Here is a 14895-nt window from a genome sequence, read left to right on the forward strand (position 1 = left end):
AAGTCTAAAGTTTTGTACTTCTAGTCCAGTCGGAAGACTCTTAAAACAGTAACTCGATACCATTTATGCACCATTGACTTTGCATTGGTGCGCATGTGTGCTTTCAGCGCTGCACCAGATTCCCGCTGGCTTTTCCCGACTTCAGCATTGCTAGTCCTGATTAGTCCCAGCAATCCTCCAGGCCCTAGGCCTGACCACTGTTCGATTAGTGATACTTGTACCACTTATTTAGTATATGGTTTGAGTGGCCCCTGGCCTCATCCAAATTGTGCAACTTTGATATGTTTTACTGTGCTTTTGTTTAAACGCTTGTGCTTCTATACTCATAAAGAGTCTAGAGGATTATTCTGAGAATAAATACATATATTTTTATAATGTATAATCTGTGTGGTGTCCTTTCATTTGATATTAGAGGATTGTGATTGGTAAAACAGCTGGCTTCACATGCCCTCTTGAGTTAAGCCTTTAAGGCTGCTTAGTCCATGCTACCCTTAGAATAGCTTGTCTATAAGGTTGACTTACAACCATCACCATGAGGGATTTTTTGGACTGATACAAGGTGCCCCCAGAATTGGAGACATCATATATCAGGCCAACTTCTCACACTAAGGGACACCCCCCCTAAGTCATGCAGACTGCCATTCCAGGCTGCATGTCTTGGTGCAGACTAAAGCACAACATGGCACCCACAGATATTGCATGCAGTATGTCCCCCCTACAGCAGGCTTTACAGATCTAGGTAGGGTGCACTATGCTGCATTTGTGGACATATCTGCATGAGTAGATATGCTTCTATGCTGGACACTTCCATTACTGTACGTACAGGTGACCAGGGAAGACATTTTAAGTATATGTGATGGACATAGGTGAAAGAGTTCCCTGGCTATATGATGGCTTCACTGAAACCAAAGATGCTTGGTATCAAACATCTTGTATTAAGAACCCACACTGATTCCAGTTAAGGATTTATGAATACATGCACCTAGAGGGAACCTTAGGTATTCAGGGAGCACCTCTATCAACTACTAGTGTGCTGGCTGTTTTGTCTTGACCAGCCTGCCACCACAGGGGTGAGTGCCAAAACTCGGAGGTCAGGAACAAAGCCTCCTCTGGCAGAGGGCGATTACAACCCCTTCCGGCATGACGACCTATACATTTGCATCCCAATGGTCCCAGAGGCGGCCCGGACCATACTCTGACTATTGCCGTTAGGAGAGGTGGAGCGAAGTTCACTATTTGTTATGGGCTTGACACAACTGACGGAGCAGATCATTTTTTCGACTGTGTTCTTGAGGCGCCACGCCTGGTTGAGAACTGGCTTTTCGGGGGTTGTAAAATTCTTACAGACACACCCTTTGATTGCACCAGTTTCTTCAGTCATAAGGCGAATTCGGTGCTGGAGTGCTTCAGGGCAGGTACTTGGGCCATTCTATGACCCACACGTCACCTCTATCGAGATGCTTCCAGCTGCGCCAATTCCCTCCCCCACGCCACTTGCCTACCGGCCACTAAGCTGCGCATGTTCCCCAGCATCTGCTTGCTGAGGGCGTGGTACCCACAGACCTTGTGGGTCAGGCAGCCTGTGATCTGGCAGGCCGCCATTCCTAGTCAACGCAACACTCCTCCCTGTGACTTTCCCTTCTCACACCCCGGCCTCCAAACCTGCCTAATGTGCCCTATTACCAGCATGGGCATAAAGTTGGTGGTAGGATTCACCATCACCTTCCCCGCTGACATTCACTGTCTTCAGACAGGTGGGTTTTGCAAATCGTGCCAATGGGCTACTACCTCCTCTCAATAGTTGTCCTATCAGGGCTCTGACTATTACCCTTTCTTGTGGCTGTTACATCTGCATGTAGAGTAAGTGATCTGCAGGCCTTGTCATCTATGCCGCTTTCTCAGTCTATCCTGACAAACTGGTGCTTCACTCAGAGAGCTCTTTTCTACAGAAGGTGGGTACTGCATTCCACATGGGCAAATCCATCACTTTGCCTACCCTTTTATGTTCTTCTTTATCCTCTAAATAAAATGAGTGAAACCATCATTTGGATCTAAAGAGCTTTGTAGTTCTACCCTGACCGCACACGAGAGTTTCTAGGTGGACAACCAAATCTTTGTGGGGTATGTTGGTGCGAAGAAAGGCCGGGCTGTGCAGAAGCGGATTATCACTAGATGGAATGTGCTCTGCATTATAATCTGCTACGCATTGGCCAAGAAGTAACCTCCAGAAGGTTTGCAAGCTCATCCCTCCAGAGCTAATGCTGCGACTACTGCGTTTGCTTGCAACTGGACATCTGCCAGGCAGTAACATGGGCTTTCCTGCACCAAACATTACTGTCTGGACAGTCCGGTCTATAGTGATTGGCAATTTGCCCATTTGGTCCTGTGGGATTTTTTAGTGTTAAATTGGTCCGCAGACCCACCACCAGGTATGGTATTGCTTGGGTATCTTCAAACGTAAGGAATCTGCAGCTAGAAGTCTCTATCAAATGAACAAATTACTTGCGTTCAGTAACATCTTAACTGGTAGAGACTATAGCTGCAGATTCCTTCCTGACCCACCCATTCTGCAAACTGATTTCTAGGGACGTGGTTGATCGCATTCAGGGCCTTAGTTTTCGACACCAGTGGTCCATGGTCTTCATGGCTCCGTGCTTCTGGCATGGAAAGTTGTGAAAAACTTATGTCAGCGTGCCTAGGTTATGCCTAAACAGGTGCCGCGGACGACTGGCAAAACACGCAGAGTTGAAAGACACCACCTACTGACTTGCAGAGGTACTGCTCACAAATCTTCCAGATCCAATCTTGTGCCCGGGAAACTCGAAGGTAAGGAATCGGTGGGAAATTAACTTGTTCTTTAAGCGCTATAAACCTGCTAAGTATTTAGAGCTCCAGTTTAGCTTGTCACCAGCACTTCATGTTATAGATACCCAATGTCTGCCTGTTCCGCGAACTGATTTAGTAGTGAACCTCTACATTTTCTTAGCCTGCATTAGAACAGGGTAGTATGATTTTAGGATGCTTGAAGATTCCCAGAACTGCTGACATTGTTTTTCATTTTTAATAATAGAAGAAATTCCAGAGTCTGAAAGTGAGTCTGACAGTTCAGATGATGAACCTCTTATCAAAAAGGTGAAGAAGCCACCTACAGACGATGAAATAAAAGCTACTGTAAAAAAGTTATTGGTTGATGCAAATTTGGAAGAAGTCACAATGAAGCAGATTTGTAAGAAGGTAAGCCACAACTTAAACCAGTTTCTCAAATGATGCAACAGTCTTTGTAAAGTGAACTTTGCATGCTTTTGTTCCCCATTGAAATACCAGCATTTGTAAAGCGCAACAGCTACCTCCGGAGAGGTGTCCCGGCGCTGAGGGTCCTCAGGAAGATTAAGCAAGTTATTGCCTAGAGTCACATGGTGCTGGGCTAACCTGCCGCCCGTGTCTGGGATCGAACTGTGAACCCTGTGGTCAGGAGTCGGGCACCCTGACCGCTCCGTCACACCTCTTCCACAATTGGTCACCCATATTCTTATGTCCTTTCTATTTTCATCCTTATTTACAGGCATAGAAGAGAAACAGATCTGATTTTTACAGGCTTAAACCTTCTTCATAAAAAAAACAATTGCCCGCAGACCTAGATTTTGAAGTCCCTGTTGTGAGAGTACCATCTTTCTTGCATTGGTATGCCACCACTTTTTTCTGAACTGCTGATGTGCTTTGACTGAGTGTGCCCTGGGCTCCTGCCAACAAGGTGCCCAGGGCCTGTGTTCCTTCCCTAAAACTGTGTTGAAACTAAAACCCAATTGGCCTCTCTGGCCACCTATCAGCCCCTAGTAAATGGTACCCAGGGCATGGTGACCAGAGAAGACCCTGAGGGTTGCAGCTTATTGTGCCACCCTTGGGGGCCCTGTACCGCAACACTCACCCACTGCCTTTGCAGGCTGAGTGTCTAAGTACAGAGCTAAGCAGTCGACATGGCACACATCACTGTGTGCCATGTCCACAAACCCACTGCTCTGGCATACATCAGTCACCCCTCTAGCTGGGTGCTCTATGCCAGTGGTGTGGGCACAGGTGCATAAGCCCTGTGCCCCTACAGTACCAAAGGCCATTACTGGGCCATTCCTGGGCACTGTGTGCAGTGCTGCCATTAAGAGTATATGGTGCTGGGAGGTCGTCATTACGAACTCCACAGCACCATGATGGCTTCACTTAAAACTGAGAAGTTTGGTATCAAACTTCTCAGCACATTAAACCCGCACTGATGCCAGTGTGAGATTTAATGTAAAATGCACCAGTGGGCATCTTAGAGATGCCCCCTGAAAACCTAACCTACAATCCCAGACTGGACTGAGAGGCTGCCACACAGCAGACATGTTGCTGGACCCCTGGGTGGAGAGCCCCCTCCCGCTCTCCTGGGCCTGCAACAATGCACATCCTGGGCGAAGTGCTAGGTCTCCTCCCCCAGGAAGGGCAGGGGGAAGCTTCAAAGGCCTGCCGCCTCTGTGAGTTTCTCCAGACCATTTGCTGTACCCAGCAACTGGCCCCCAGCAGTTCTGACCCCACTCTGATGTGAAACCCTACGTCTGGAGGTGGGCGTGCCAGCCTGTGCCAACCCCACACCTCGGGTGAGGGAAGGCGAGCTGAAGCACGGCCCTGGGCTCCGGCCTTCTTGAAGCTGGGGATTCCTGCCCACTCACAGCTAGGCTCCTGCCTCCCTCCGGCGATAAGCAGGCAAGGGTGTGTACCCAGCCCGGGACGGGGACCTATTGGTCTCTGCCCTTGCCCTACCTGTACGCCCCTAAGTTCAGTATTTAGGGGCTCCCTGAACCAACCTTCCTCAGATCGCCCAATAAGAAAAGAAGAAAAAAGATCTAGTAGACACGCCGTACAGCTGCTAACAGTACGACACCCACTGACTTGGCCCCAGCCCTACCGGCCTGCCAAAGACCCTCCTCGACGACCCAGACGACGCTTGCAGCCTCAGAACCACGATCCCCTCCATCCGCGACCAGCGGAGGGTAACATTTCTCGACACCCCGGCACCCCTGTTCCCTCCTTTGGGGTACTCGCCTCTTCTCCAAGAACCCAATTTACCTCTCGATGTGGTGACCGCACCTGAAGAATCTCCGTCCCCAAGTCTGCAGCCTTTGTTCCCTTTTTTCCTTTTTCATTGAATAACATTAAACGCCAACTGCTCAAAAGCACCCTGCACTGCAACCTTTATCATAATCTACTTCCCCATTTACCCTGAGCAAGTGACCAGGAGCCCAGATCCCACAGCCGTGTGGCCTGCTAGCCAGCAGCCACCAACTGCAGGCCCCCTGCCTCTTATTGGATAACATTGGGCCTACCTCTGCACCCGGCTGCTCTGTGCCGCTGAAGGTGTACCATCTGTACCTACCTGACCCTGGGGGACCCCTGAGTCTATGCCCAGAACATTAACTTCACCAGTCGAGTCCTCGCCTGGAAACCGATAACTCTCGTTCGAGGCATGTGGGCTGCTGAATTCATATCTGTGCATAGATCGCCGCCTTGTGTTGGGTCTGGATGATTGCACCTTCTTGTCCTGGAAGAGTCTTCAAAGTATCACAAGATAGGGGACTCCTCCCTTGGACTACAGTGCGCATGGGCATCCTCATCAAAAGTCATAAGCACTGAATATTCCTGCCCATGTGCGGGACCCTAGAAACAATATAAAAATATATATGTAAAAACACATATATCCAACACTACATATATGTACGTACATATATTATTTTTCTCACACCAATGCAGCCCCAAAGAAGAGGCTAAACCAATGTAAAACCTTGTACATGTACTGCAATTATGAAGGAAACAAAAACACAATAAATCAAATAACCTTTGAATTTTGTGTTTTAATAAGTAAAACCACTCATCATTCCTGAAAATTGCTCATAAAAGACAGTTAGCCTCAAGCTGCATTGAAAAGCAATAAAATAGAAAATGAAAGCATTTTCAACCCAAAAACTGTCAGTGTGCCTTGGCAGCCCTGTACTCCAGGCTTCCCTTCATGCCTCAGGGGTGACAGTTAGGTCAGTTGTTCTTTCCGGCTCCTTCTGTCAGGACCCTGGTTAAAAGCTCCAACCTTTTTTTGACTTTGTCAAATATTTGGTACAGATACACATCCAGTGTGTATTCGCTGTCTACCTGACTCTCATGAGGTAGCAACTTGTGTCCACTGCCAGTCCTTGTCATCCCGAACTATCAAGGACAGAGAAAGAAGCAGGATTTATGGACTTTCGGAGAGAGGTAGGTCTCCAAAGAGTCTTAAGAAGCGGTCGACGTCGAAAAAAGTCCCGACCTTCTCTATTTCGGCGTCGGGATCGGCGTCTAGGTCTCCAACGACGAAGAAGGTGAGGTCTTCAGAGTCGAAAGATAAAAAATCTCCGCTGCCGTCAACCGGGCGATCTGCAGCGTTGAGAGAGGTCACCGTTTAAGCCGGGCGGCTCAACGTCGAGACCTCCGTCGTCTAAGACTCAGGGAGAGTCTTCGACGTTAAAGCCTCCGTCGTAGCCTAGTCATCGGCGTCGAGGCAGCCTCCGTCGACTTCTGGTCATCGACGCTCGACGTCTAGGCATGCTCCGTCATCGCCAGGTCATCAGCGATGGTCGTCTAAGAATCCTCCGTCGTCGCCAGGTTATCGGCGATCGGCATCGAGAAAATCTCAGTCTACGATCCATTCGACATCGAGGCACTCATCGTCGTCAAAGGACCCTCAGTCGGCTTCACACCGCTTGACATCTAGGCGTTCGCAAGTGTCGGTAGTGTAGGAAGGTACCTCCTGACTATGGTTGCCCCCAACTTTTTGCCCTGTGTTTTAGCTGGTTTTTGACATAGTCGACCTGGGACCCTGCCAATCAGGACCCCAGGCCTACTGCTCTCTCTGTAAAATGGATTCCATGTACCCTAGGTACATTTCCAATTGGTACTGGGCCACCTTATCAGACCCTGTAACTCAGGGCATAGGTGTACCCAGGGCTGCCAGGGGCTGCAGCATGTATTATGTCACCCCTGGCTGGCCTCCTAAATTTGACACAACTGGCTGCATGACAGCTGGGGCAAAGTCGTGTAATCACCCTTTGCTGTAGATATAGTATACCTATATCTAACCCTAAAATGGACACACAGATTCCTATCAGTCACTCCTATGGCAGGCCTTAAACAATCCTGAAGGCAGAGTGCTTGGAATCGTGTGAGATGGTGCTCTGGCATGAGCTGAGCCTGTCTGCAGCGTGCGGAACCAAGTCCTAATAGCTGTTCCATGATATCGCATACCATATACTCTTAAGTGCATTATAATCCTCGCGGTTAAATGCTATCTTTGGTATTGCTTTATCAAAACATGTCGAGTAAGGTGTCATACGAATTGGAATACTAACCCCTCGCCAATTCTGGCGACGGGGTTAGCATTCCACCCTTCTAGAGGGACACAACATGTATGTAACTGTGAACCCCGGTTAAAGTTAAACGAAGCCTCAGCTCCACAAAATGGATGCTGCCACCACAGACACGAGTCTGACCCCCTGCAGCTGGGAGTCCTTCCAGCGAGGGGAGCCTGGACAAAGGGTTTTCTGTCAGGGGCGGTGCTAGCACCGTCCCAGACATGGTTTTGTGTATCCTGGGTAGGCAGGGCTTTTCAGGAAGGTGACTGCTGAGTGGCACCCCGGTGCTCACTACGCATAGGCCGGTCAGAACCAGTTCCAGGGGCACACCAGCCCCTGGCCTGGGGGAAGTCTGGCATGGCAGAGGGGTGTAACCACCCCCCTCCTAGTCCCACCCATAGGCAGGACCTAGTCACCGGGTCAACCCCTTTTCTTAGTATAAAGATAGGAGCGGGCCCCCTGTTCAAATCAGATCTTTGGAATCAAGACACGACTTTCTGCGAAAGACATCAAGATTTCCTTCTTCAAGATTCTCCCTTGTGGCTAAGGAGTAGTCACCCTGCATCAAGCGGGCACCATCCTAAGAACACTGCGGTCTGCTGCAAGTCCTTCTTCACGAATCCGACGACCCAGCTCGACGAGACCCGGCTTCCCTGGCACCTCTGACCTCTACTCACCTCTACAGCAAAGCTGAGAACTGTGAGTGCGACGAGACCTCGAGGGACCGACGATCGCCAAGACTGCACGACTTCTTTGCAACAAGCCCACCGTGTGCTCCACTGGTGAGTGCTTTGGGGTCCGAGAAGCCCCAACCCTGAGCAGCTCCAGCACCGAAGATCAGCCCTCCAGCATCTCCACGATCTGCGTGGGGCCCTTCTGCTCTTGCGTGTGTCTTTTTTGCCCACAGACTACCCTTCCCCAGCCTTGCTGTTATCTAGGACCGCCTCTCAGGACCGTGTTACAGACATTATTCATTGTGTCTGCCGTTGTACTATCCTAAGTGCGCCCTGATGAAGGAAGCCTTTACTGGCATCTGTCCGAAACGCGCGTCGGCGCTTTTCTTGTCCTTGTGTGTAGTGATATGGATGTGAATGTTTGTGTGTGAAATTGACTGTATAAAAGTGATGTTTGAATGTATGAATGGATGTAACTGGTGCCTTTCTTTGAATTGTTTGTGCGTGTCCTAGTTTTTATACTGTTTTTGTTCACTCATGATTATGTCAAATTCTCTCTAAATGCTTTTTACTGTCCAAATGGAATTATTTATCTAAGAAAAGTATGTTGATATTTATATTTATATACAAAAAATGAAAATTAAAACTTTTTTGAAGACATTTTCTCTGTATTTTTGTGTGTGGGTAAGCTGCTGATGTGAGTAGAATTTTGATCTGTCTAGCAAGGGAACACCCCCTTTTCATGTTTCTCCCATACGATCAAATAGTCCTTCATCAGACTGCCAAAGATTCCCGTCGCTGGTGGATGAAGAGATCTCACATAATGAAAGGAGTGCCGTTTCATCAAAATCCTCCAACACAGACTCTGATCACGGACGCCTCTCTCCAGGGTTTGGGTGCTCATATGGGCCCTCTGCAAGTACAAGGGCTATGGTCAGATAGAGAGACTATCACATCAATCTGCTCTAGCTCCAAGCAGTACATCTAGCTCTCAAGTCCCTGTTTCCATCGGTCAAGTCTCGGTCCCTTCTGGTTCAAACAAACAATACAACAACAATGTATTTAAACCAGCAGGGGGGGTACCCGGTCAAGGACTCTCCATGGAGGCCCAGACCATATGGAACTGGTTACTGGCAAGGGACTTGTCGATAGTAGCAGTGCCTTCTCCGGGCTCCCTCAACTCTCAGGCGGATTTCCTCAGCAGAGACTTTGTTGAGGCTCTCGACTGGGTCATCAACGACTAAGTCGCAGGCAACATCTTTCAAGCATGGGTAACTCCAGACATCGACCTGGTTCGAGGCATGTGGGCTGCTAAATTCATATCTTAGCATTAGATCGCCGCCTAGTGTTGGGTCCGGATGATCGCACATTGTTGTCCTGGAAGAGTCTTCGAAGTATCCTGAGATAGGTGGCTCCTCCCCTGGACTACACGGGAAACACAAAATGCCCCGTCTTCGCATCCAGGTTTCCCCAGGTCTGGTCTCAAGGGAATGCCCTTTTGATAGATTGCTGTCCGAACTTACTGTACACTTTTCCACCGACACCATTGATAACAACTGTGATCAACAGGATGTACAGAACCAACTCCAGGATGATTCTTATTGCTCCGGAGTGGCCTCCCCAGTGGTGGTTTCCAGACCTCCTTCAGTTGTCGGAAGTGCCACACAGGAGATTGCTGTGTCGCCCGGATCTTCTATCCAAGCAGGAGGGGAGAATGTTTCACCCCAACTTGTCCTCCCTACGCCTGGCAGCATGGCTCCTGAAGTCATCCAGTATGGTCACTTGCAGTTGAAGCAGAACTGTATGCATATCCTTAAGGAGGCAAAGCGACCTCATATGGTTTTAAATATAAATGTTTCCTTCTGTGGTGTGTGGACAATGGACATGACCCCATCCAAGGCCAAGAGCAGGTGATTTTGCCTTATTTGCTGCATTTGGCTAAGTCAGGCCTTCAGTTTAAGTCTATTAAAGTTCATCTTGCAGCTATCACCGCTTACAGAAAATCACCTAACTTACTTCTTTTTTTTTTTTTTTTTTTTTAGAATACCTGTGGTGAAAGATTTTCTTGAAGGCCCAAAGAAGGTGTACCCTCCAGTCAGATCACCTACTCTGCCTTGGGAACTCAATGTGTTATTGACTAAGTTGATAGGTGCTCCTTTTGAGCCTATCCATAAAGCTTCTTTGCAACATTTGACTTGGAAGGTTGCGTTCCTAGTAGCCATTACTTCTGCTCGCAGAGTGAGCTAGATCCAGGCCCTATGTTGTAAGGAACCGTTCACTGTTTTTCATGCTAATAGGGTAGTACTCCGAACACATCCTGCTTTTCTACCCAAGGTAGTCTCTGACTTTGCCGACCTTTTTTCCAAATCATACCACTCCTCCAGAAAGATCTCTGTACTCTTTAGATCTGAAGTGTTCTCAATTCTTATTTAGACAGGACAAAGAAATTGAGAAAGTCAGACCGTTTGTTTATTAACTATGGTCCTAGTAACACTGGGTCTGCAGCGTCCAAAAGATCTAAATCTAGGTGGATTTTCTTGCATTGTGCTAGCTTATCAGCTAGCCTGCAGGTCTTTATCAGGAAGACCAAAAGCCCATTCTACCAGGGGAAAGGATTCTACCACAGCTCTCCTTGGAAATGTTACGATGGCAGAAATTTGTAAGGCAGCTACATGGCGTTCAGTCCATACACATCTATACTGTCTAGATTCAGACACACAGGCAGATGCTCAGGTGGGGCAGGCATCACTAAAATGTATTTGATCATGCTACCTTAGATGTGTGTATGTATATGTATATATATATATATATGTATATGTATGTACGTACCTGTATTCTCTGCTTGCCTGCTTGGAAGTGGGTATGAGCTTGCTACTCTATTCAGTGCATATGACTATTAATGAGTATCCCCTGGAACAGAAGGATACATTACTTACCTGTAATCCTAGTTCTCTTCCAGGGGTATACTCGTCAAAGTCATAAGCACCCTCCCGCCTCCCCAGGCAAGCAGTAGCAGTGAGTTTTGAAATGTTCTAATTATATTCTGTATGCAGATACCTGCGAATTTTCTATACCATACCAAAAGAACTGACCTAACTGCCACCTGTGGGGCATGATGGGAGCAGGGGTCTCCTGGAGGCCTTAAAGGCAAAGTGTTCAGATTCTCTGGGGCCTTAAAGGCCAGGTGGCATTCTCCTTTTCTGTACAGGGATAGTATTTATTTATGCAGCCTACTAAGGCTAATTGCTCTTTATTACCTGTTCTTTGATTAAAATAAAAGGTTGTTTTCTGTGGAATGCATTTAAGGCTCAGGTCCTTTTCTTGCATTATGTTGAGTTTTCATTCTGCAGAAGGCATGTAATTATGGCTTTATTAGCCAGCTGGTGATGCTAAAGGCTGAATATTAGTTATACATGTATGTGTGTAATTTTTTAGTACTATGTACTCTTTTTATATATTTTACACATATATATGTATATAGACCGCTCAGGTACTTACCATGGTGTTGCACTCTGGGAACTGTAGTCACGGATCTGACTGCAGCTGCTCCCAATCAGGCGGGGTCAGCTGATCTCCTAACATTAGGAGCACCGGAGGATTTTCACGGAGGGAAACTGCACCATTCTGTTGCGAGCAAGCGTCCGAAGAAGGCAGTTTAGCCGAAATGCATCACGCTGCGCAACTTTCAAAGAATAAAGGGCTCCCTCTTCAATCCCCACTGTGTCCTTGAATTCACTTCTATTCAGGTGCTTTTTCTGGACCTATTTTGAGCGTAAGGCCAGAAACGCGGTACAAGGACCCGCCCTACGAAGAGTCCTGGGAGTCACTGGCAACTTGCTCCTTTCCTTCGAGGTATTACCCCGGCCCGCCATGGGAACAGGCCAGAGATGGGGCTGCTGCCAGGTTGCAGTCTGTGAATTACACGGAGAGGGTTAACACAGCGCTCTCCACAGTTCTGCTTCTGATTTTCCTGCAAACGTGTCTGGGGTGTTGGGGACTTAAGGGACCTCTGACTTTGCAATTTGGGATGCTGCCTGCTACTACACGGCCCCCCCCTTGACTCGGTACTCCAGCTACTAACCCCGCTCTGGTACTTACCATGATGTTGCACTCTGGGAACTGTAGTCACAGATCTGACTGCAGCTGCTCCCAATCAGGCGGGGTCAGCTGATCTAACATTAGGAGCACCGGAGGATTTTCACGGAGGGAAACTTAACCATTCTGTTGCAAGCAAGCGTCCAAAGAAGGCAGTTTAGCTGAAATGCATCATGCTGCGCAACTTTCAAAGAATAAAGGGCTCCCTCTTCAATCCCCACTGTGTCCTTGAAGTCACTTCTATTCAGGTGCTTTTTCTGGACATATATATAAATATATGTATCTCTATATGTTCCGGGTTCCCGCTTATGGGCGGAGATAATTCAGTGCTTATGACTTTGAGTAATACCCCTGGAAGAGAACTAGGATTACAGGTAAGTAACTTATCCTTCCAGTCTTTCCCTATTTCGATGACTGGTTGTTGAAGGCGGGCTCACCCCAAGCAGTCGTCTCCCACCTCCAGGCTACGGCAAACCTCTTGCATTTGCTGGGGTTCACTGTCAATGTGACTAATTCCCACATGACTCCCCCCTCGGACGCTCCCTTTCATTAGAGCGATTCTGGATATTGCAGTTTAAGGCCTATCCTACCAAATGGCGAGTCCAGTATGATCAGGCTATGATACCAATGTTTCAGCCTCTGTCCTGGATCCCAGTGAGTGACCCTGAGGTGTTTGCGCTTCATGGTCTCCTGCATCTTGCTAGTAACCCATGCATGATGGCACATGCGGGCTCTGCAGTGGGACCTGAAATTCTAAAGGGCACAGCATTGAGAATCTCACCGACTTGGTTCAGATTTCAGAGCGCACTGCCAAAGACTTGCAGTGGTAGCTAATGAACTGCAATTAGTTCAAGGGCAGACCCCTCTCCCTTACTCACAGATCGAACAGTAGGGACAAATGCGTCCTTTCTGGGATGGGGTGGTCATCTGGGGGAGGAGATCAGAGGACTCTGGTCTCCGGCAGAAGCCAAGCTCCATATCGATCTAGTGGAATTTTGGGTCATCCGACAGCCACTGAGCCTTTTCGCGGTCTATAAAGGGAAGGCTCGTACAGGTTTTCACGGGCAACACTACTGCCATGTGGTACAGCTACAAACCGTGGGGAGTGGGGTTGCGGACTTTCAAGTGGCCCTGCATCTTTGGACTTTGCTGGAACAGCAGGGCTTTTCCCTGGTGGTTCAACACCTGGCAGGTTCTCTGAACACCAGGGCAGACTAGCTCAGCCGAAGGTGTCTCGCGAATCATGGAGTCCATCAGGAGATGTCACAAGGGGTCTCTTCGTGGTGGGGAGGGCATTGGTTAGATCTGTTCGCCTCTAAAGAGAACACGCAATGTCAGTTTTGCACATTGGAGTTTCCAAGATGGTACTTGCTCAGCAACGCTTTCTTCGCTCCTATACGCCCATACCACTCCTGCCCAGGGTGGTCAAGAAGATCCGGAGCGACCAGGAACAAGTTATTCTCGTGGCTTTGGCCTGGGTACGGAGAGTTTGGTATCCCAACCTTCTAGACATGCGAATCAATCCTCTGGTCAGCCTGCACCTTTGGGAGACTCTTCTGTCGCAGTAGCAGGGGAGGGTTCTCCACCTGAACCTGTCCACACTCAGCCTCCTTGCGTGGAGATTGAGCGGTGACAGTTAAAAGCTTTTGACCTTCCTACTGAAGTCTGTGAGGTTATCTTCGCGGCCATGCGTCCCTCCACAAAATCGTTATACGCCTTCAGATTAAACACATTTTGAGTGGCGTTCCACCTCTTTCGCACTAGAGTTGCGTGTGGACGACCAATTCTTTATAGGATACGTGTGTGCAAAGGGCTGCGCTGTCCAGAAGAGGACTGTATCCTGATGGGTTATCCTCTGTATAAAAATAAGTTCTGCCTTCACGAAGGAGCCCCCTGAAGACTTATGGTCCATTCCACCAGGGCAAAAGGGGCCACCTCAGCTCTTCAGCATGGTGTTCTCTATCTGCAAAGATGCAATGTATGCATCTCTGCACACGTTTGCCATACACTACTGCCTGGATTCACAGGTTCGCAGAGAAGCCTCTGTGATTGCTCTGTTTGCAGGGTTTTCTGATTTAGGCTGTTCCGCAATCCCTCCGGGGATGGTATTGCTTGGGTATCTCTTCAAATATAAGGCAACTGCAGCTAGATGTCTTATTGGGTAGACCTGATCTAGCCACAGATTCCTGATCCACTCATCCTCCCCACTCTGCGGACTAGGTATTATGTATCGGGGATGTTCCTCTGCAGAGCCCTAGTTCATCTTTTAAACACACCATGGTCAATCACTTCATAGCTTTGCGCTTCTGGGGTCGAAAGTTGTGAAAAGTACTGACGTCAGGACACCAGAGTGGCTGTTATATTGACTATGCGTGCGTCACAATGCTGATGAAGTCACGCGGAGTCTACCGACTCAATCTACCAGCGTGTAGAGGTACTGCGAAGGAAAAAACCTCCGGATCCAGCCTGATGCCTGAAAGTTCAAATGTAAGGAATCTGCGGCTAGATTGTCTACCAGATACGGCGGTTCCGAAGGAAAGTACTTGTCCATCTAGATGCTCATCATGAAATTGCATTCTAGACTAAAGGCTTGGTAACAAAATATTGTTGCTTAAAGTCCTTTTTGCCCCAGTATTGGAACTTTCCTAGATTCCCATGCTTTTGTATCTTTCACCCGTCGTCTGAATGGGAGTCTCGGTTACTAAAATAAAATAGCAGTA

General features: G+C 48.2%; 1 protein-coding gene across 2 annotated transcripts in view; it reads left to right on the forward strand.

Moving 5' to 3' along the window:
- DEK (DEK proto-oncogene) overlaps nt 1-14895 on the forward strand; it is a 361945-nt gene that overhangs the window by 271466 nt on the left and 75584 nt on the right. For both annotated transcript variants that reach the window (XM_086965102.1, XM_086965103.1), the window contains exon 9: nt 3071-3234. In XM_086965102.1, the coding sequence (XP_086821228.1) occupies nt 3071-3234 (164 nt within the window). The remainder of the gene's footprint in view (nt 1-3070; nt 3235-14895) is intronic.

This window comes from Lissotriton vulgaris, chromosome 4_1 (assembly GCF_964263255.1).
Source record: "Lissotriton vulgaris chromosome 4_1, aLisVul1.2, whole genome shotgun sequence".
Classification (NCBI taxonomy): domain Eukaryota; kingdom Metazoa; phylum Chordata; class Amphibia; order Caudata; family Salamandridae; genus Lissotriton; species Lissotriton vulgaris.